Here is a 23044-nt window from a genome sequence, read left to right on the forward strand (position 1 = left end):
CCTGTGTCAAATTTCATGTGCCTATGAGTAGTTAGCATTTTTACCAGAGACTATTTCCCATAAATTTATCATAAAGTTTAATTCAAATAAATGTTAAAAATGTAAATTTAACAAACTAACCTGCCAAACTGAATATAAAGTAAAACTAGCTTCACCTCAGCCGCATCTGTCAAATGCTGTTTGCACTTCAATGCATCAGAAACAATCTTATAATCACAGCAGCCATTTTTTAATAATGAACACTTAGAAGTCCATTTCACTAATGATACTTCTGTACTTACATAAGAGTTTGATTAACTTTACTTGTAAGCATTTTTACAATGCTGTTTTTGCTGTATGGGTAGTTTTAGTTAAGGACCAAACACAGTTATATTGAACTTCACTAGCTTCAGTTTGTGCAGTCAATACTAAAATATTTTCTGAAAAGCACTAAAATTGAGCTTGGGAACTGGAGAAGGGAAACTGTAATGATCCCATTAAAACATCTCCTGAGGCTGTATAAATTTTTAAACTCCCACCTTGTCTGTTTACCTGTAACCATGGAAATTCAACCTGACTGACTCAGCTCGATTTGTAATTTCAGCAACTTATACACAGGAGAAGACTTTAAGAATAACAATTTGGAAATCTTACTTTTTATAAACCTCACATCTTATTCAAAGTGTGTTTCAGCCTGTAAAGTACTGTACTGAACTGTAGCAACATGTTCTCTCACAGTTGAGAAGCCAACCCTTCCTTGCAGCCCACATTATGCAGCTGGCAACCTATAGGACACAATTTGCAATTTTAAGTAGACAATCATCAGCAGAGTAAATGAGCATGGTATGATGCCATGTGGCAAGTGATGGTTGAATTGGTGTCTGCCCTCTGCTACAAATGAAGGATGTGCAGTCTGTATGAGTATATTTATAGGAGTAAGGTGAAAAATATTTAAATTTAATAACAAACTGAATTAAAATTTTGGTTTTTGGTCATGTAATTGTGCAGCTTATCTGAACAAAAAGGGAAACATGAATCATTCATTACATTTTCAATGCTACACCGTCACAAAGAGACACAACAAAACCAAAACAAGAAGCACATGTTTATATTTGTATGTTTATTTTTTGCTTTGCTACAAAAAACAGTCCCAGCAATATTTCATATGACCTGATTAAAAAAACTACTACAGTTAAGTACAAAATGAAATATACCAAAACTACGCAATGCTACCCAGAAAAAAATAAGCAATAGTATAAAATGAAATGTCTTGAAGTCTACAACTACAAAAAAAAGTTAGAAAAGGTTACTTAAAAAGAAGGCAAGTATCCACCACAAAATGTGCCACTTTTACCACAATCAGTTTGCACATCTTTCCTTGAATATAAAGTAATGCAAATACTTTACAATAAGTTAACGCAGGCACAGTCTCCCTACGACTACAGCAAAACCAAGTAACAGTCAGATGTATCACATAAAAATACACTTTTTTTTCTTTTTTTGGCAACAAGTTTCACACGTCACACAGAAAATTAATCAGCAAAAAACATCTGGGTAGCAACATTTTTGGTTTCTTGAGAACAATATACGTTCTGTGTCCACAACATCAGACTGCCTGTATGAGCTTCAGAGACTTACATATTGTAATTACTGTGTATTCAAATCATATAAATATATAGGAACAAAAATAGACTAAAACTATTTTTATACAAAAAGGATTAATGCCAAATGGAAGCTTATGATTATAAACTTCAATAACTTAAAAAAATGAAAAAGGGAATACTTTCATACTTTTCAGAAACTTGACATTTTAGCCCTAATCTCCTTAATACTAAGGCTTTTTTTTTTTTTTTTTTTTAATCTTCTTGATCATACAGCACTGGCAAAACAGCACTCACACCTTAGTGCCAAGAATGCATCAAGTATAAATACTAAGAAAACTCCTGTACAGTACCCATTTATGTCAAAACTACAAAATAAGTTAGTGTCAGGCAACTGTACAGATTATTTACAGTTTAAATACAAAGGAAGATATTTGTAAATGGAGATGATTTCAGTTTGTAAATGTGACTTTGTCATAAAGAAAAGCTTGGCTACAGCTGATCTGACACAACTGAGAAGCCTTCAGGCAAGAAATGTCCATTTTTTAACCCACTTTAGCTGCTTCACCAGCTACTAGACGTTTTTAGTAACTTGTAATAGAAATAATGATTGGCAAGAAAACAGAGTTTAAAAAAACGAATCAGCCTCAGCTACAACATAACGGTTTTTGTCCTGACGCCACAGACACGTTTAGTAAGGTTAGAAAAATGTACGTGATCAATCACTAAGGTTTATTTTTTATTTTTGCCTTGAAGTGATGAATGAAAATGACACGTGGAGTGTGGAGAGAGGGTGGAGGGTGGGAGGTGACAAAAAGAAAGGAAGCAGTCTCTAAGCACAGTTACAAGCCTGGAGGTGGAGAGAGGATAGATAGACACATTCATTTCAGCAGCAGCCGTATCCCATCGGCACATGGTAGGAGTGTGTACGAGTAGGAATGGATGAGGAGCGGACACCACCTGTTACAGCAGGTGCCCAGTAAACATTAGAGTCTCCCACAGAGACAGGGAGACGAGGGGGAGGGTGGAAAAAGAGGAAGGTATTTGGTACAGGAGAGGTACAAGTTTGTGTATGTGAGGGGGGGAGAAAGGAGGGGGCTTGGTCATCAGTCGACGTCACTGAGATCGCTGACTGGCTCGTCCTGCACTATGCTCAGGTGGTTCATGGCACGGCTGAAGGCAATCTGGACAGCCTTGCGGATGCTGGACGTGCGTCCCTCCATCATTTTGATCTTGTCTATGGTCTTGTCCATCCCCAGAGGAACCATCTTGGATCTAGGAAGCCACTGCCTGAGGGGGACGGGGGGGAGAATAAACAGTGAGATTACATCATCTGAACTGCAGCTAAAGTTGAATGTTTCCCAGTCTTTTCACCACAAAAACTTTTTTCTAGTTTAATCCTTTAATTAATTTATCATTAGAATATGTGGCTGTCTATTTCTATAAAGCAACAATTCATCTTAGAACAGCATCTTATCTGTGAGGTGGGAAAAACACACTGCCATCATCCTTTTTTTGCTGTACCGTCCTGCCCCTCTGCACTTTGGATATGGAGTCCTGCGTGTCAGATTAAGCCTCTTGTAAAAATGCCTATGAAATTCAGATTAACAGACTTTGCACTCTGCTTCATGTCGTCACACAGCTGAACTGCCTTTTAAGCATGAAAAGTAACTGAGAGAAACCGCAGCAAAAATGTTAGCCCACTTATTTTCACTGTAATAATTCAATTTCTGACTTTAAAATGTTGCTATGACGGCGCAAAATTTGGACGTAGCAGCTTTGTTCCAGCAAGTGAACACACACAGTAGAAGAATCATGGGTTCTTGCAGGTATTTGGCATAAAATTGAAAAAATGTGGGTGAGAATATCTGGTAAATGCTGCAATAACAATTCCTGGTATTCAGCTGTAACAGCAGCAGGAGCAGCAAAAGTAATAACAAAACGGTGAACTGCTGCAGAGACTGCTGGTGAATCAGAGAAAGGAGCAGGTGGGTTTTAATGGATAAGTGGCTAAGTGAGGACATGAACAGAGTAAAAGAACAGAGGGTAGCAGGAAAAACATTTTGTAAGAACTGAACAGTCATCTCATATCCTGATAACGACACATGCTGCATAGAGGTAGTTCCTGGATTTATCTGGGCTGGTCCTTCCCCTGTTCGGAGCTTAATATTTAAGAACAACTACCGGACATGTGTGTGTGTTTTAAACAGCCATCACAGCCTACATAAAGCACAAACGTTAAGAACCAACAAATGAACCTGGACACAGAGAACAGCCCTAACTGTTACTGTTTAAATGTAGGCTGATGTTAAATCATATAGTTTGATCAAAAGCCTTGCACACTGGTCACTAAAATATGAAATACTGGCACGTGCGACCAGACACCGAGGCTACAGACCTGCTTTCACTGTTTAAGACTGAAAAACATTTTCCTGCTGAGGTGCGTCCAGGTGAGATTTTCAAACACCCTCTCAAAGTAAGAGCCATGTGTTGCCTCTTGACAATCGATGTCACGCAGCCACGAGAGAATAATGATCAGCTGACTGACAGGTTGACACGTTTACCCTTGTAGGGGGAACCTGCGGCGGCGGCGGCGGCTGCTTAAATCATTTCCTCAGATAGCGGCGCACTCACCAGCTGCGCTTGTTGTCAAAGAAGAGGACGAGGTAGAGTTTCTCTTCGGCTTTGTACTGCATCTGCTCTCCGATGCGGAGCACGTCCATGGGGGGCATGGGGATGGACACCCCGTTGTGCTGGCAGCCCACACGCGGCATGTGGGGGTCGATGATCTACACACAGCAGGGGGGAGGGAGGGAGGCGAGAGTTACACATGCTCATGAATGCAAATGGAAAACATACATTCACACAGAATCAATGGAGCATGTAGTTAAGATGTCTATACTATACACACATACACACAATCATACAAATGCATGCAGACTACCAGCTTGTAAGTCAGTTGTAAGCAGTAAGACTCTACTCCTCATTTGTCCTTTCATGCTAAGGTCAAATTAAAGTGGTTAACAGTGAAATGCTGCCACCTTGAGGAGAAATACACAATTAAGAAAAGTGGGCACTTGCAACCAAAAAGAACAGCTGCAGTCAAACTGTTGCTTCACGCTGCGAGACAAGTGTCACAATTAGGTTCCAGCGAGAGTGAAGAGATGACAGGAAAAGTAAAAAAGACTTTACGTCAGCCGACTGCCATGTTTTCTCTTCCACAAACACTCACCAAGGCTGGGTAGGAGGGGTATCCACTACATTTGGCCCAAACTAGCTTTAGGGGTTCCAGTGCAACTGTTGCAGCACTAGCGGGCATCCAGATATTGCTGTTGCCAACCTCTATGGAAGCGGGAACAACACCAAACAGGTTACGTGTTGGTTTACACAGAGAAAACACACATTTTCGTCAGAGCAGGAAATTAACTTTTCCCCCGTTAAGAGCCACAGTGAGCGACAGTCATTGAAATTTACAAGCTAATTGTACCATTTAATGAGCCAAATGTGAATTTTTCTTTGAGTCTCCAGATGCTGACTGGTTACACGCCATGGTGGCAGGCCGAGGACAAAGACTCACCGGTCACTGCCAACAGTCACAGGCACTTGGCTGGAGGCTGCTGTTAATTTCCAACCCTGATTTTTATATGTGTATGAACACCAGGTGCCTGCCAGTTCTATTAAATTAAACTTTTAAGACCCAGAATGAAATAGTTAATCATGTAGAAGAACTCTACATCTTTCATAATTTGAGTCATTTAAAGATTACTCGGACCAGCGGACATCTGGAAACAAACACAACTACTCAGTTTTAAATTCACTGATAGTCAATCACCTACTGATACAGGCAGGGCTTCAGCTGATTGTTATTTTAATTACAGATTCATCTGCCAGTTATTTTGTCTATAAAATGACATTGTTATAATTTAATCTACAAATGTCTTGTTTTGTCTGACTAACAGTCCAAAACCTAAAGATTTCCTGAAGATTCCTGTCATATATGATAAAGAAAAGGTAGAAATCTTCACAGATGAGGAGTTAAATAATTGAGAGGGATGATCAAATGATTAATTTTCTGTCATTAGTTTCTGTTTACCACCAGCCTCGCCCCACATGCATGCAGAGTGTTTTTAGACACTTACCGGCAGCGATTCGCGCTGCTTTTGCAAAATTCCCGGTTTCGATGCAGGCGATTAATTCGCTCTTATCGTCCACAGTGTTTCTCCGGACCAAGGCGGGTTTTCCCTTCCCACATTTTGGAAGACTGAGAATGGTGCTGGGAAGGAGACAGGAGACACACATGGATGGATGAGAGCACTATGAACCAAATCAAAATGGCGACATCCTTGCAAGAAGAATATGAGCTGTGCAATAACATTTCAACAAAAGGAAACAACACCACTGCACTTCACGAGAAAGACCCAGGTCCTTTGGAGTGCAGAAGACACTCCTGAGGACCTTTTACAGAGTGGTCTGCTCGGGCAGAAGCACCTCCAAGAAGGATAGCTCTGTCCTGGGACGTCCCCTCGACCCAGTGGCAGTCCTTAAGTGACAGGCTGCTTCACCCAGAGTGTGTGAAGGTAGAGGTATCGCAGCACTGTCAGACTCTGACTCACTATCCTGTTCACTCAGATACTATTTCAAACCAATCCAGTCCTGTTCATACTGTTTATAATTTGTTTCTTTTTGCTGCTGCAACAATGTAAATTTCTGCACCGTGGGATTAATAAAGGATTATCTCCTCTTAAAAGCTCAGAGAGAAAGAAAGTGGTGTGTGCAGCTGCTCAGTAACAACAGCAGAGCTCATACACAGTTGCAGATACAAATTGGTAGGTGCAGGGACGTCCACTCAAATCCTTGTGTGCACCCCTACGATGACGAAATCTACATCAGGAAAGTGGAAAGTATAACACCGGCTTTATCCACAATCCATTTTTAAATCCCTGCGCTGTCTCTAGCAGGCCAGTGTTAGATCATTCACTGCTTCTTCATTCATAATTTGCTGCTGATCCTAGAGGATCCACTTTTGTTTCTCTGTCTCGTGGATTACCTGGTGCTTCCCGGCAAACTGCTACATGAGGAGATGGAGGACTCAGAGGCGCAGCGTCTTCGTGGCTCCACGGGTCTACTGGTTCTGCTGGGTTCTTCTAGCTCCTTCTCCTCCTCCACCTCCAGGAAACCACTCGACAGACCTGACAGAACACACGGAACAAAGTCACAACCGATCACAAAAATTCCTGCGTCGGCTACAGGTCGTTCAGCCTCTGATCCAATTTAAGAAACAGATGTAAAAGAGTAAACAAGTGTCTGTTGTTACTTACTGCTGTGCTGTTTGGAATTTGACTGTGATGACTTGTAAGTAGTGTAACAGCTAATTGCAGTGTTTGCGCTGCCAGATTCAGCAGTTGGCAACAGAGTTAAACACCACTGTACTAATTTAATCAGGCGCTTGAAGAAATGACATTCAAGTTCTCACACACTGGGGCTCAGAGACATGTTCAGCCATGCAGAAAACGCTTTCAAAGTTACTGTGAGACGGTGAAAATGTTGATGGCGCTAAATGATCAGATCTAAGTAGAGTGTATTTTTCTCTGTGTGCTTCTTACCAGTGTCAAGTCGTTTCACAGGAGACTCTTCCTCCTCCTCACGCTCTCCATCCCCTCCACCCTCCTCCTCCTCGCCGTCTCTGCTGCCGCTGTGCTTCCTCTTCTTGCTGTGCAACAGCGTTTCCAATCTGGGTATGACCACCGACAGGAAGGATTTGGAGCCGAGCTGCGCACCGTCTTCGTCCTCCTCCTCCTCCTCGCCTTCTTTCCTGTCTGCGCCGCCGCCACCGCCATCGGCCCCCTCCTCCCCACCCCTCGGGGGTTTGTGCGGGCTGGTGGCCTTCGACTTGCGGAAGAGCACGGCGGTGCGGCGGCTGACCGTCCCCGTGGGCTCGGCGAGGGTCGATGTGGCCACCACGCTCACGTCTCCGTCCAGCAGAGAGCTCTGGAGGGCGTCGCGGGAGTGGCCGTTGAGGCGCGGGGTGGAGGAGAGCAGGTCCGGGAGATCCCCGTCAAACTTGACTCGCTTGCTGTGAGTTTTGTCGTCGCAGTCCAGGGTGGCGTCGATCGGCTTGAGGGTGGGGGGCTCGGGATCTGTGTCTGAGTGGATGAGGGGAGGTATGGAGTCTGAGGGCTCCAGTTTAGGAGGAAGAGACTTGTCTCCTGTGGGGCAGGAGAAGGGAAAACACACATTTAGAGATGTAATAGAGTCAGTATTAATCATCGAAACTACAAGTACAACACACATTATTCAGGTTATGGCACAAAGCCTGTTTTTATAGTTTCTGCACCTAATGCACCTCGATTTGTCCTACCATGTTTTATTTAGGTTTTAGTACATTTTTATTATGGTAAAACATTAGCTATGCAGAAAAACCTAATGAAATTGTCTGGAGGAGCAGCAAAGAGCTATTCATAAAAAGTAAAAACACAAACAAATACAACCAAAGTCCATGACAAAGACAAAAAACGACCTGGAGTAGAATGCTATTAGCAGCAGTAATGTGCTGCAACATCCACACTTTGTCCTTGTGTTTGGAGAAACGCTGACACGGCATAATATCATGTAGCTTTTGGGTTTGTCATATAAGTAAAGCTGGGGGCTATTTAGCATAACACCGAGGCACTTTTATAAATAAAAAATGAGAGCAAAATGACTTTTTCCTCTTCTTTTTCCCCCCACTCGCTCATTACAATGCTATCTTCACGGGCTTAACGCGACTCAGCAAGTGCTGCGAGTTTAGGCTTGAGGAAAGACAGTGTGAGATACTACAAAAACACTGTGTTGTGACCTTGTTTACAAATGTTGGCTGGGTTTTATTTTGTGGATGAGGAAACTGGAGGTTCTGTGGACACATTCAGGGCTCAGTTACAGAGGAACGGATAAGAAACGTGTTAGGAAGTAAAGTTTCGACTGTCTGGTTCTGTGAATTAGAATAAAAAGTTTGCAGAGGCTCTGGTGTGTCACTAAGCCTCTTGAACAATTTAAGTCTTTCAGATTAATTATTCTTTATATTGAATCTACGAAGAGTTGTGTGTTTTATTTCACCCTTCCACTGACTTTTTACAGTCTATCTACTGCACTTTAAGCTTTTCCTGAATAAAAATTAAACCATATTTATATATTTGAAGCCAAAACCCACAACTGTTATTCCTGTTCTGACAGCTTAAACTGTATTTTTTTTCTTTCCCAGGGCTACACCCCTATGACTAGGACTTTAATCTACTGAGTGATCATGACACAAAAGCTGCAGATGCTCCATGTGCAATAAACCTCAAATTTTTACGACTCACATAATGTTAGTTGGACCCATTCCGTGCTTTATTGGTGCAATACCTAATCTGAAGTGTCACTGAAAAATCTTATTAGACATTAACAAATAACATTACCACTAATAATCCCATTCACATTCAATGGCTTTCGTCAGTTTATGACATAATTAAGATGGATTTGTCTCGCTTTTTCTAGTTTTGGGAAATAAAGGTTAACGTTCACAACTATAAACTCGCCCAAATGCCAAGAACCAAGCCAATTTCCAGATGCTTACCTCCGTACAACATAATCAGACTTAATCGCCATTTTGTTCTCTTGGTAACAGCTGAAAAATCAGATGTGGGCAGCAATTCAGGCTGGTGTTATAGCACTGAAAGCAGCAAAGACGACTAGACTTTGATGTTTCAAACAGGCTTGGAAACGGCTGCATCATGTGACTGTTCTGTGAGGTTATGTCTGGGGTAGGGGGCTAATCCCTGACCTCTGGCATACAGGACACTGAGGACACGTGATTCTCTGTAAAAATCAGAGGTTGTAAAATGAGCGCAGCAGTAATTTTGTAATAAAGTCAAAACATACCCTCGTCGTCTGGAAAATGCCCGTTGGGCTTCAGTCTGTCTTCTTTAGGTTTGCCCATCTCTGGGTGGGAGGGAGCTGATGAAGATGATGCTGATGTGGAAGGAGTTGTGGAGGAGGAGCAGTGGTGGTGATGGTGGTGGTGGTGGGAAGGTAGGACTCTTTTCAGGCTCATTTCGTTGCGGACGTCGTTGATGGTCTTTTTGAGGAGTTTGAGGCGTTTGCTCCGGGAGGGGCTGGACTTCATGGCACAGGTCAGGTCAAACTTCTCCAGTAGCTGCTGCAGCTGCTTGTCCAGAGACAGATGACCCCGATTTGCTGGTACAAGTAGGCGGTCCACTGAAGAAAGAATTAAACACACCTCATGAATATTCCTCATTCTCCTGCACAGACTTTGGGGATATATACAGTAGGTATCTGCCCTTACCGTCCTCCCAGGAAAACAATGGCGGTGTTTTGATTTCTGGAGCCTCGGCCAGATGCATGCCGCTTTCCCTGTCGAAGCCGATTTTCTCCACGTCGCGCCGGGCCTTTCTAAGCAGGGCCCCGCCCTGATCTCGGAGGCGAACGGCGGCCCGGTAGAAATAGGTGTCCTTCGAGTTGTACTTCATGCAGTTTTCAACGATGAGGTTGAAGTCGCTCTCAAACTGCTCGAAGTTGTTGTAGCCCTGGGCGTCGATGCGCTGTCGCATGGTGGAGAAGTCCATCGGGTGCTTGATGTGGTCGAGGTAATCCGGCACCTACAGAAAACAGCAGATATGATGAATTATTTTTAAAATAATTAAAGCAGTTTTAAAAATTATTGCGTGTTTCATCTTTACCCAACAGTCTTGACCAGATTTGAACATTTTAGGTAAAGCATATTGTCCTTTACAACATGAAACAGCCTCTAAAAAACTCTCAATAATAAAGACTTATTATAAACTTTCAACACATGCACAGCCAAAAACAATGAGTAATCCACCCGTAATGAAATGAAATCCAGAGTCAAAAGCCTGCGCCCAACGTGGGGCTCGAACCCACGACCCTGAGATTAAGAGTCTCATGCTCTACCGACTGAGCTAGCCGGGCCTACAGGGTGGAAGCACCCTTCCCCTTTTACAGACGTCACCATCTGCCAGCGGACTTTAATCTCAGGTTTCACATTCCACTTGCCGGCAAGTCACATTGCTCAACTATGTCTACACAGGAAAAGGGGGGTGGGTGGGTTTACAACCTGAGTCGCTATGATCAGAGCGAGCAGTGGTGATGTGTTTGAGTGCAACTTGTAACAGATACAGGGGAGAACAAAGTTCCATTTGTAAGTGGAAGATTTGTGAGATCATGTCAGTGATTTGATATTCAACAAGCTGAGGAAAAAACTGTTTAAGTTAGGTAAATGTTTGTTTGACTCGTAGTTATGTCGTCATTTCAACATTTCTGAAGCTGGTTTCTAACAATCAGGTAGAAAAACAAGTAAAACAACCCACTGTATTACAGTTAGTGGACTTTCATCCTAACAATAGTGTTGTGTTGAAATATGGCAGACAAGAGTCCTTGTACTCACTTAAAGCCAGATAGTACACCTCTTAAAAAGTTCTTTATGGCAACACATACATACAAAAGAGTGATGCCAATAAGTACACCAACATAACAAAAACCATAAATATCTCTTACAAAATTGAACCGTTCAGTACAACAAATTTTATTTTTTGCAACATAGCGTATGTACACTTTGATATTCTTGCATAGGAAAATGTCAGGAGTGAATATGTGTAATACACAGAAGAAGAAAAAAAGAGTGGCCAACTTCACCTCACTGACATCAACCGGCTGAGCGAAGATCCTCGCCTGGTCTTTTGCCTGAAGCTGGTCCAAGAGAGCTCTGAGCAAAATACTGAAGGGAGTCAGCTGCATCTCCAGGAGGGTCTCCTGCAGCTTAATCTGCAACACAGCACAAAAAGAAAGCTTTAGAAGAGCAGGTTGTTTCATTTATTTAGCAGAATTTCTCCGGGCCGGTGGTAAAAATTTATGCAGCCAGTCGACCCTCTCCATCCATCCGCTCCCACCTCTTCCCTCTTGAGCTTCTCTCTCTTGCGGATTAACTCCAGCAGCAGCCGGGCTCTCTCCAGGTCATGTCGGAGACGGTGCCATTCTTTCAGTTGGTCCTTCAACGCTCTGCTCTCGTCCTCATTCTGCCTCTGGAGTAGACACATTCATTAACATGCATAACAGATATTCCTGAACAGACACATTTTTCCATACAGTGAGGTCTTCTGTTACTTTATGGCCCACAGATCCACATTTATCAAACATTTTAACAACAGGAATGTGTCAAAACTACAAACTACTGGTACTTCGGTAAAAGGCAAAATGAAGACTCAAAGTCTTCTGTGGTTGACTGACAGATGAACAAACCGGTTGGGCATTCTTCTGAGACTGCAGGCATGTCTGAAGGCGTCTGATGAGGGGAAGCCCGTTTCTGGATTGCCTCTTTAGTGTCCAGTAATTTAGGACCAGCTCCACAAACGCTTTCTTCTTCTGGACTGACACCTGGTTCAGAATGGTTTGTAACCTAAGAGGAGCCGGGAGGACAGGTGTTAGGAGGACAGAGCCAAGGAGAAGACAGCAACACAACTATCCCAAACATCTCCACTGAGGTCAAATGTTGGAGAGACCATGCAAGCTGTAGCTCGTTTGCTTTGGTTACTTAATTTAAACTGAACAGCCACAGACATAAATTAACCAGCAGCAGACACAGACTAAAATGCATACAGGGCAGATATTAACCACATGGTCAAACCCTGCAACAAGAAGTCTGTGTACATTAACAACTATACGGCCTTCAGAAAGGCAGACAAACCCTCTCTGTACCACCACGCACTCTCAACTATGACTTTATCTGAAACGCTACATTTCCCATTGTTAACACAACTCGTTCATGTACCTGTGAGCAGGAAACATAGGCACAGTAACAGGGGTTGCAGCTTCACTCTCATCTTCAGGCTCAGGCTTCTTACTCTTACTCCTCTTCTTCTGCTTTCCTTTCGATTGCCTTTTCCCAGCGGCTCTCCCCTTGTCCACTTTCTTACACAGTCCGTTTTTGGGTTTGGCATCGTCATAGATTGTGAGAGGCTTCCGTACGCACCCGTTGGGCGTGTGAGCTCCACAGTAGGCTGTCTTTTTCACAGAGAACGTGGGCTCTCCTGTTTCGGTCACCTCTTTGATTGGCTCCATCTTCATGAAGAGGCCGGCCTTTTGGGCGCAGCTGACATGGAAGGCGGTGTAGCAGTTGGCTTTGTGGCACTGGATGCACGCCCCAACACCTTTCTCCTTGCAGAGGTAGCAGGTGAGCTTCCAGCGGGCTGGAGGAATGTGGCCAACGCCATCGATGGGCTCGATGAAGGTGGTGTTGGAGAAGCCGACCTCGGGGACCCAGAGGGCGCACACCACGTGGCCCCAGCGGTCGTCGTCTGTCTTCTTCACCGCTCCGCCCTTGTTGGGACACAGGATGCAGTCTGCAGGCTGAGCTGGCGACTGGAGGCAGTGTCTGCACAGCCACTGGCCCTCGGGAATGTAGGGCACGCCGTAGCATTCCTGATGCACGGCCACGTTACACATGTCGCAGAATAAAATCGCGTTGCTGTTGTGGCACTCGCCGTCCATGCAGATGCAGCAGACGGCGTCCTCGTCGATGGGAGCTTGCTTTTCACTGCCCTGATCCAGGCTCTCCAGGTACAACTCCTTCTCAAAGCGGTCGACAAGGAACTCAAAAACATTGTGGGAGACCTGACTGACCCCTTCGCTTCGCCGTTTTTCATTAACCAGTTCTAACCAGGCGTAATCTTCCTCATCCATGTCATACTCTGTTTCCTCATCCAGCTCTTCCTCAGTTTTCTCTGTGTATTTATAAAAGGTGGCTGGACGCTTAGGGACTGCTGGAAGGTTATATTCCACTGTGCGGAACTTCGGCTCTGGAAGCTTTGGACCAGCATTACCAGCAGCCTGATGCCCGGCTCCCTCTCCATGACCTGTGATGCCCAGGGCGGCGTTTCTCTTCTCCTGGTTGTTTTTTAGTCTCACCGACCTCAGGAGGACCTGCTGCTGCGGCTTCTCTGCGTTCTCTTTATTGCTGGTGCACTCCATCATCTCCTGCACCATGGGGTCGTCATCCGAGATCACATCCAGCTTGTCATATATGCTGAGCCGGTGGATGCGGCCGTCGATCTCGAACTCCACCATGCGTTGCGCCTGGGCGTAGGTCAAGATCTGCTTGTTGGGGGAAGGCTTGATGGGAGACGGCGGCCTCTGCGGCACCGCGGCCCGGTGCTGCCGAGCTTTCTTCTTCATCTTGACGCTCCGTGTTGCTGCAGGGACACAGAGTGGGGAGACACAATTAGAGATGTGCATGTGTTTCATTAGGGTGGCACCAAGAGCAGAGAAGGCAGATTCATGGGTCCAGGAAAAACAAAGAGCATCATAATTTACTGAGTATTCTGTGGTGGGTATTTACAATTGATGTGGACTCTCACTTTACACAGTACAAAACATTCTGACTGCAATTATAAGAATCACATGTGTACAAAAGGTACAACAGCATCATATAAGGCAAAATAATGTGTAAACTGCAAGTGAGATAACAAAAAAACAGATATTTTTACAAATAAAAACATCCGCAACAAGTATTTACCTTCATAATGTATGTGGTTTACACTGAATAATAAGCTATTCTGATTTAAATCAATGTCATTAGGACAAATACACGGAAAAAGTTAAATATTATGAGATTTTAGTGCATTGTACTTTACTGACCAGCTGTTAAAGACAGCAAAGGGAAGGTGCAGCTGCCTCAGTCCACTGTGAATATACAGTGTACAGTATGTTGTGAGCTGTAGTGTAGTAGCCAGCTCTAGGTTTCACTTTTGTCAATGAGCTGAGGCATTTAACTGCGGTGGGAGGCGGCCAGACAGGCCAGTTTGAATATGACTGCGCAGGAGTTAGCACTTGCCCATTTGGTGCAGAGGTGCAATTGCCCTTTCCACAAAACGACTCCCAGTCAAAGTGGCCAGGTTGCTAACAATAACATTAGCTAGCCAGCTAACTAGCAAGGGGAGCTAGCCACCCCGTAAACGGAGCAAATGGCGTCAAACAAAAACAAGAGCAGCTTTAAACAGCGTCAGTTAACTCACACCCTTTCTATAACATTAAACACGCGGTTTGCAGATGCACTGAATGCCCTCTCGTCGCCAACGCATAAAGCACGGGAAAGAAAAGAAAACCAAAGCACATACCTCGGATGCACGAACAGTTTTGCTAGCCGAAGGAGACGGTAGCTAGCCAGCAGCCTTACAAAGCAATGGCGATACGGCCTGCTAAGTGGCTCTAATTCCGCACACAATGTTCTCATCCAACGGGCGATACTGGGGTCTTTTCAGTTGCTAATAAAAGAGAAAGAGGCCTTCTTGGTGCCCGTGAAGTTTCGATGTGAAATTCTACACAGAACACACAGTTAATTGCTTTGTGGACCATTCATAAGGCTGGAGAGTCACTCGCTAGCCACAGTCGACCAGGAGCAAATAGCAGCAACAGCAGCAGCAGCAGCAGCACTCCGGACGGCTCATCCCCCAACACAACAATGCGTTTCACCAGACAACTCCCACCCGTACGCACTACTCTACGTGTGACGCTGGAGGTCATGTTGGTGGTGAGTCGTAGATTTCACACAATAGCCCATCTGTCACACAATCAATGCGTTTGCCTTTTGTCAATCCTTACTAGCCCGATACACAAGACAATGCTCCGGACAAAGCGGGAATAGGGGCGGCGGTGTAGCACCGTCTGAGTAAATCTGAGCTCGGACCGGGGCTGGTTAAAAGTCATAACCGACGGATGTGAGTTTCAAACTAGTGTATGTGTGTGTGTGTGTCTCTGTGTGTGTCTGTGTCTGTGTCTGTCTGTCTGTCTGTCACACACTGTGGTATTTGAATCAGCGTTTTTCCTCTCTCTACAGAGGACGGCCAGGACACTGAGGCCGAACAACACCACAACATCGTTATGCTCCACCCAAGTCCGTCCCAAAGGTCAACAGACCTCCATGGGTTTACACAGCAATAACATTGTGGGGGGTAAAATCACATATATTATAAGTTCCCAATTAAATCCTCCTAACCGTTGCCTCAGAATGACCGCGAATGCAACACACGGGAGCAGTCGTTTATTTACTGAGCAGTAATTATTAGGTACAGAGATACATTACCCCATAACTAGCTGTGTTGTGTCAGTTTTTGTCCGTTTAAACAAACCAACGGTAGTTTTTTTTTAAGTTTCACTCGAAGCCGAAATAAACGTAACCCAAAGCCACCCCAATATTTTAGTAAATGGTTAATAATAATAATAATAATAATAATAATAGCGTTTTAGGTGTTGTTAAAGTGATTTATTGTGAAACGGTTCAATGTTAGTCGACCGTTACTTTTTAAAAAACAAGCTCGCGCTGGCTATATATATATATAATAGCAAATCTTAAGTGACCACTCAATCTGTCATTTTAATAATAGTGGTAAAAGTCGCTACAAATCCTTAACAACTCTTGGTAATTCGCGGTGTTGTGTGACATATTGCTTAAATTTATTATCCCCTCCGCCATACTTGAGACCCTGCGCCCGGTGACATCATTAAAACATGTTCCTTCCGTCCGACGCTGTGTGGAGCTGCTTCGGCCGAACGTGAACTGCTAGCAAACCAGGAGACAAAAGCAACAAAGTGAACCCCCCTCCGGATCAATCAAATGTGTCATATTTAACTATTTAGGAGCCGAAACCCAGTGATCACACCGTCGTACTTGGCAAGTAAGTACATCCGAGCTCGCGTGTGTGTCCCAGGGAGGGTTTAATGCGGTCGGGACGTCGTGGTGAGTGCTGGTCTGATTCGGATCCCGTGTGGTTCGTGTGTTGCCACGGCTGGGTTCTGCCTCGCCAGGTTAGCTAGTATGTCCTGTGTGTGGCCTAGCTGGCAGCTAACCAGCTAGCAGTCGCGGTGTGGTCCGAAATTCACCGAACGCCCATTTCAGGTCATTATAACGTGAATGGGACAGTTGTAGAAGTTCATTTGGCTGTAATATCTGTGCTATACATCCATGTGACAGAAGTGCTGTACCTGTGTGTTGTTTTTATGTGTTTATTAGCCTTGCGGCTAACCCAGTTAGCATCAGGATAGCCACCGTGCTGTTTACTGATGATGAAGCGTAACTGCCTGCTGTGTTAAATATAGGGTTAAATATTTATTGATGTGAGGATCGCACAAGTTTCAGGGTTTGTGTTACGTGTTGTTCATTGAGGCTAAGCCGAAAGCCGGTGTGTAGATACCCATTTATAACTTGGTGTTGCGTGATGAAAGCTAGTCAGCGTTGGCTATTTTCTGCTGTCCTCCCGCATCTTCCTGCCTAGCGCTTAAGCCAAACCCGGAAAAACTGGCTGTCACTGATCACTTAGGAAATGACTAACCGCTGCTTGTTTTTTATGCCTACGTGAATGAGGTCATGTATTAATAATTAAGTGTACAATTGATAATGTTGGCCACATTTATAAGGTTGCATTTAGTCGAATGAGCGATCATTTTTTGGTTGTTGATTAAAAATGACTACAAGTTAGTCTGGTTTGCATATGAGTAATACTTGTGTACTTAGGATAATGTTCTCAGTGCTGATGTGTCTTGCAGGTACACATACTGTGTCTTGTACAATGTTACATACTGTTGAGAAAAAAAGAATTTTATATATTTCAATAATATGAAACATTCAGTGCAAAGTGAGGCACTAATCATTTTAAACAGACCATATTTGACAATTATATATTGTGTAACTTGGATATTTCTAATATTTTGTCCACACTTTTTATATAAGTGTGGTTAGACTAAATATTACAATCACTTTTCTAAAACAAAAATGCTAAACTAGCAGTGTTAAAATTGTCTGTTTCTTTTCCAACCTAACACCACCCCCAGCTGATTTCAGCAATTACTACTATCAGCTGTTTAAGTGTATTGATGTAATAAAACCACCTATGTACAACAATCTGTGTTTAGTATTTTAAAGATTTAAGCAGAGTTGTAGCACGTCATCAGCTGTGTATAGAACTATTGTAACATGAGGCAGTTACTCATAATCAAATGTGATAAGAAGACAGTTGCCAGCGGTGCAGAGCATACAGATAAAGTCCTAAAACTCAAATGGCGTCATGGAAATTGTAAATGATCAGTATGAATATTTTAGTAAGCACGGTTATTCCAGTAAATTGTTCTGAATACAGTTTTAGAGGGTGGTGAGTGGTGATGAGCACAGGGTATTGTGATTCAAAACAGTGAGTGAACTGACTGAACCTGTACCTGTAAATGAGATGGGGTAGCAAGACCAAAAGAAACACTGTGTACCAACGGTGCTTGTCACCTTGCAAATTCACACATTTGCATTTTTATTAGCACAAATTTGCTCTAAAAACAAATATCAAAGTGACCGGGACTGGCAGTACATTTGGAGTTTCATTAAACTTGATTTTACAGCAGCAACCTCAGAACATTATTGGTGCTGCCAAAGCATGTATAAAAAGTGTGGTTAGTCAGTTTCAGAGAATAAAAATGAAACTACACCATCTACTACTGTTCACAGGACCTCTATGCTACCCCAGGATACCTGTATTACCTGTTTTTTGGAATCCTGATAGTTCCTTAGAATACTCTTTGATTTTTGTTTCTCTCGCTCTTCCTAGGTTGTGTGCAGAGAGGTGGAACCACTTCAGTTATAAATGGAGAGGGACAGGCAGGCACCCTGTGTCCCGGAGAGCCACACACACATTACCACACCTGCCTGAGAGCTGCTGCATCGATGAACACCTGAAATAAGCGATTACGTTTGACAACGCAGACCTGACTATTCGACAGAAACCCTTGGGCTGCTGCCATGGACGGGGAGGAAGAGGTGTCTCACATGAGTGAGGATATGGTCACTGAAACTAACGGCTCCATAGAAATTAAAAAAAGAGAGGCGAAGGGGAACTGCCTGAAAATTGAGGGCCAGGATGGCTACGTGTTCAAATCTTACAGCATTACCCCCCACGAGACTGCGGATGCAAGGTCACCTGCTTGCTCCTCAATAACACTGGATAAAGACTCTCCCCCTTCTCCCCATTTATCTTCTCAGGGTGACAAACAGCTGGAGTCAAACGAAGCAAAAGACACTGATCCGGCTTCTCCCGCTCTTTCTAACAAATTTCTAAACACTGATACAGAGGAAAACGCAGAGAGTGAAAAGTATGAAAACAGTAACGAAGGAAGTCAACATATCAAAGAGGAGATTGGGGATGCAAATGGAATGGAGGAGGAGACACAGGAAGATGAAAGGCTAGCATTCGGTAGCTCAATTGGCCCTTTTGTAACAAGAGATGGCGACGAGTATAGCAATTTATTAAGTGGGTACACAAGCACCCTTTATGACGTTGCCATGGACGCTGTCACTCAGAGCCTTTTGTCATCTATGAGGAGCCATACCAACCCAAGAAAAAAGTCTCCCGCGTGGAATCATTTCTGCATATCGCCACGAGACAGTACCAAAGCAATCTGTTTATACTGCATGAAAGAGTTCAGTCGGGGTAAGAACGAGAAAGACCTCAGTACAAGTTGTTTAATGAGGCACGTACGAAGGGCTCACCCCACTGTGCTTTTACAAGACGGAGCGGACGCATCCTCAAATAACCTGACTAGCTCTCTTGCCTCATCTTTGATACCTCCCTCCCCAAGCTCACCAAAAAACGGAGACTTGACAAATAGCGTCACTACTTCTGCCTCAAAGAACACTTCACCGTCCACCTCCTCAGCTGAAAATTCAGACCTGTCATCCAAAGAAGTGTTACCCAAAGTCGAACCAAAACTAGAACAGTATGCCAACGTTGCAGACGCTGTTGGCAGCATGCTATCATCCTCACATTCCAATGAAAACAACCTAGAGGAAATGTCAGACGGAGGGCCCGAGCGCCTTCCCGGGACCCCGAAAAGCTCAAGTTCCCGTCGGAGATCAGCTGTATGGAAACACTTCTACCTGTCACCTGCTGACAACTCCAAAGCAGTATGTATCCATTGCATGAATGAATTCAGCAGGGGTAAAAATGGAAAAGATCTAGGGACAAGCTGTCTTATTCGTCACATGTGGAGGGCCCACAAAGAGGTTGTCATTGAGGAAAACGGACAGGGCAATCACATTCCCCCACCCTATACAAACCCACCCTCACTTTTGTCCCGCACCCAACTGCAGGATCCACTGGAAGTAAAAAAAGAATCACCCCTTCTTCCATCCTCACCGGAAACCATATCAGATGAACTGCCCCAAAGCATGGAGGAAAGTATGGATATAAAAGAGGAATCTGATGAGGTGATGAATCTCTCAGGGCAGGAGTCTTCTCTCAACCTCTCCCTCAAAGCCCAGGGGGAGGACACACCCCTGACTTCCTCACCATGCGACCTCTCTGAGGGTCCCAGCCTCAATCAGGATCATTCAGTTTTCCAGCAAAACAAGAAGATCATGAAACGGGTGAAATCCGAAGTGTGGCACCATTTCATAGTGTCACCGGTTGACCAGTTAAAAGCACTGTGCCGTTACTGTCCATGTGTCATCAGTCGAGGGAAACGGGGCGACTTTGGTACAAGCTGTCTGATGAGGCATCTTATGAGACGCCACCCAGACGTCCTCAAAAACCAAAAAAGCACAGATGAGAAGGAATCCTCCTCCCCTCATCCCTACACCAATCTCACTGCAGCAGACGCAGTTTCGACCAAAGAAACTGACAGCCCGGCTAGTGAGAAAAAGCCACAAACCCTGCCTGTTTTCAGTAAAAAGACGTCAAAACTGTGGAACCATTTCTCCATTTCACCTGCTGACCCCACAAAGGTGGTTTGTTTGCACTGTAGCCGCACAATTAGCAGAGGCAAAAAGACTACAAACCTCGGCACAAGCTGCCTCTTCAGGCACATGCAGAGGTTTCACGGACACGTTCTTGAAAGTAACAATACAATCTCAGGTGATGTGCCGTCTGCTGAAATTCATGTTAAACAAGAGCTCATGGACACTTCTGTTTACGAAACGGAACAGAACCGTGAGAGGTTTGATGAACACCACCCGGTTGCCAAAAAAATCACCAAACTTATTGCAGAAATGCTCGCACTGGATCTTCAGCCATCAGCTATGGTGGAGAATGCTGGACTGAACAGACTGCTAGAGTACCTCCAGCCTCAGTATTCTCTACCACCCTCTTCTTATTTTACCAGCACTGCCATACCAGATATGTACGAAAGGGTGAAGGACGTTGTGCTGACCCACCTGAAAGAGGCTGAAGGTGGTGTCGTCCACTTCACAACTAGTATTTGGGTCAGTAGCCAGACGAGGGAATACCTGACCCTTACTGCCCATTGGGCGACGTACGAGTCAAGTGTCAGACCCCAAGGTCAGGACTTCCACTGCTCCGCTCTTCTAAGTGTCTCGCAGATAGACTGTGATCACGATATGCATGACATCCCAAAGCAGCTCGAGTATCTGTGGGATTCTTGGATCACCTCATCAGGGCTGAAAAAGGGTTTCACTGTAACTGATAACAACACCATCAGAAACACCTTGGAGGACCATGGCCATGTCACCATGCAGTGTTTTGGACACACTATAGACCTCATTGTTAGCGAAGCCATAAAGAGCCAGAGAATGGTTCAGAACCTTCTGAGTATTGCACGAAAGATCTGTGAACGAGTGCACCGCTCAGCAAAGGCCAAGGAGAAACTGGCTGAGCTCCAGAGGGTCCACCAGCTGCCGGAGAACCAACTGATTCAGGACATCCCTTCCAAATGGAGGACGTCCTTTTTCATGTTGGAGCGGCTGGTGGAGCAGAAGAAAGCCATCGACGAGATGTCGATCGAGTGCAATTTCAGGGAAATGATCAGCTGTGATCAGTGGGAGGTGATGCTGTCGGTCTGCAATGCACTGAAACCTTTCGAAGTCGCCTGCAGGGAGATGAGCAACCGCACTGCCACTCTGGGACAAGTCATACCACTGATTCACATCCTCAACAGAAAGATAGACCTGCTGTTTGACGAGACTGTGGGCATAGACAACATGCTCAAGTCTCTGAAGGAAGCCATGGTGAGCAGAATGTCAGCAACTCTGCACGATCCGCGATACACCTGGGCCACCATGCTGGACCCACGATACAAGACCTCGCTGTTCACAGAGGAAGAAGCCGAGCAATGTAAGCAAGATCTAATCCGGGAGCTGGACTTGTCCTCTTCTACCTCAGTTGCAGTTAAGCCTCCGCTGCCCAATGGCTGCAACGAGGCGCCCGTTTCATCCAACACCGCCCACTCGAACAGGGACAACCTCTGGTCCCTGATGGCTGACATCCGGCAAAAGATAAAACACGAGGAGAAGCCAAAGTCCTCGGAGCTGGCAGTGCTGGAGTACCTTGAGGAAGACATCCTTGATCAAAGCTGTGACCCCCTCGACTATTGGAACCTGAAAAAGTTCCTGTGGCCTGATCTTGCCAAAGTAGCTGCCCGTTACGTGGGCTGCCCTCCCAGCATCATCCCAGCAGAGACACTGTTCAGCACAGCTAGTGTCAACTGTGCCCTAAATCAGCCCAGACCTTTACTGGAAAACATGGAGGGTCTGCTGTTCCTCAAGGTCAACCTCCCTTTGATTTATTTTCAGTACTGATAAATATTAAGCATTAACGTGAAGACCCTTTATCAAGGACCAAGTTGCATAGCTGTGAAATGGGGGGTTTCTGTCGGGCAAAATGTAAAATATCGATTTATACACTGATTGAGTCTCAATGCAAAGGCCAGATTGAGGTTTTATTGTATTCTGTGTACTACTGTTAAACACTTTGGAGCTGTTGTGATGAAAAGTCTCAGTCAGAAGTGTATCAGGGAGGGAGGGGATTTTTCTAGCTGTAGGGGTTGGTGATAATGTGTTTGCTTGTAAATCGATGTTTCTGTTTTCTGTGTCTACTCTCTCCTTGTGCCTTATCCAAAACTACTTCAGGTCAAAAAAAATGCTGTAAATATTTTGTTAAAAATTGCGCAGATCACGTCAGGATGCTTTTTTTTTTTTTTTGATTATTATGGATTAAAGATAGATGCAGAGTTGTTTTCAGAATGAAAACAAGGCCCAAAAATAAATGCTGTGACTGAAAGATGTTTTAAGTTAATGTTATTTAATTTTCATTGTGAATTTGTGGCTCACGGTACTGTCATTTAGAAATAGACCTTCTTTTTTTTACTTGCTGAAATGTTTTTAATAAGATCATGTACAATATTGCTGTATTTTCAGAATAAGGAGTTTGTTTGGAATATACAATTTGTCTCTTAAGCACAATTTAAGTTTATGTCCAGGGGATTAAATTATGGGTTTATTATTGAGTAAAACAATGTACTGTACATTTTTATATTAAATGACTTCTGAACCTAATTTGATAAATGTTTGAGCATTGAGACTGGAACCATGCAAATTTTGTGGTCATTTGTAAATAAAGGTTTTCCTTATGCAATCCTGCAGCTGCTTT

The 23044-nt window shown here is 44.2% G+C and overlaps 2 protein-coding genes and 1 non-coding gene across 7 annotated transcripts; 1 reads left to right on the top strand and 2 right to left on the bottom strand.

Moving 5' to 3' along the window:
- Nucleotides 1-1084: 1084 nt before the first annotated feature.
- Nucleotides 1085-14885, bottom strand: LOC108899851 (bromodomain-containing protein 1). 2 transcript variants are annotated; one of them, XM_018700539.2, is made up of 13 exons: nucleotides 14744-14885; nucleotides 12400-13819; nucleotides 11871-12027; nucleotides 11522-11653; nucleotides 11268-11396; nucleotides 9901-10213; nucleotides 9477-9812; nucleotides 7184-7786; nucleotides 6628-6769; nucleotides 5720-5853; nucleotides 4813-4922; nucleotides 4215-4369; nucleotides 1085-2870 (listed from the first exon to the last, which is right to left on the bottom strand). In XM_018700539.2, the coding sequence occupies exons 2-13, from the start codon at nucleotides 13800-13802 to the stop codon at nucleotides 2687-2689; spliced, it is 3798 nt and encodes a 1265-aa protein (XP_018556055.1). In that variant the 5' UTR covers nucleotides 13803-13819; nucleotides 14744-14885; the 3' UTR covers nucleotides 1085-2686. The 2 variants fall into 2 exon arrangements, with proteins under 2 accessions (XP_018556055.1, XP_018556054.1); XM_018700538.2 differs by having other exon boundaries at nucleotides 11859-12027.
- Nucleotides 10472-10544, bottom strand: trnak-cuu (transfer RNA lysine (anticodon CUU)). Its single transcript has one exon. It is a non-coding gene; the product is annotated as a tRNA-Lys (tRNA).
- Nucleotides 14886-15018: 133 nt separating the features above from the next.
- Nucleotides 15019-23029, top strand: zbed4 (zinc finger, BED-type containing 4). Of its 4 annotated transcripts, none has more exons than XM_018700543.2 (2): nucleotides 15019-15156; nucleotides 18215-23029. In XM_018700543.2, the coding sequence occupies exon 2, from the start codon at nucleotides 18406-18408 to the stop codon at nucleotides 22192-22194; it is 3789 nt and encodes a 1262-aa protein (XP_018556059.1). In that variant the 5' UTR covers nucleotides 15019-15156; nucleotides 18215-18405; the 3' UTR covers nucleotides 22195-23029. The 4 variants fall into 4 exon arrangements, with proteins under 4 accessions (XP_018556059.1, XP_018556058.1, XP_018556056.1 ...); XM_018700542.2 differs by lacking the exon at nucleotides 15019-15156 and adding an exon at nucleotides 15989-16362; XM_018700540.2 differs by lacking the exon at nucleotides 15019-15156 and adding an exon at nucleotides 15989-16300.
- The last annotated feature ends 15 nt before the right edge of the window (nucleotides 23030-23044 follow it).

Source organism: Lates calcarifer, linkage group LG18 (genome assembly GCF_001640805.2).
Source record: "Lates calcarifer isolate ASB-BC8 linkage group LG18, TLL_Latcal_v3, whole genome shotgun sequence".
NCBI classification, from domain to species: domain Eukaryota; kingdom Metazoa; phylum Chordata; class Actinopteri; family Centropomidae; genus Lates; species Lates calcarifer.

Excerpts from the sequence above, each read along its gene's own strand:
- LOC108899851 (XM_018700538.2), bottom strand. The coding sequence starts at position 13,802 with ATGAAGAAGAAAGCTCGGCAGCACCGGGCCGCGGTGCCGCAGAGGCCG. Across the intron at positions 9,813-9,900 it reads ATTGTTTTCCTGGGAGGACG|TGGACCGCCTACTTGTACCA; the intron begins GTAAGGGCAGAT and ends TTCTTTCTTCAG. Across the intron at positions 4,923-5,719 it reads AGCAGCGCGAATCGCTGCCG|AGGTTGGCAACAGCAATATC; the intron begins GTAAGTGTCTAA and ends CCGCTTCCATAG.
- zbed4 (XM_018700543.2), top strand. The coding sequence starts at position 18,406 with ATGGACGGGGAGGAAGAGGTGTCTCACATGAGTGAGGATATGGTCACT.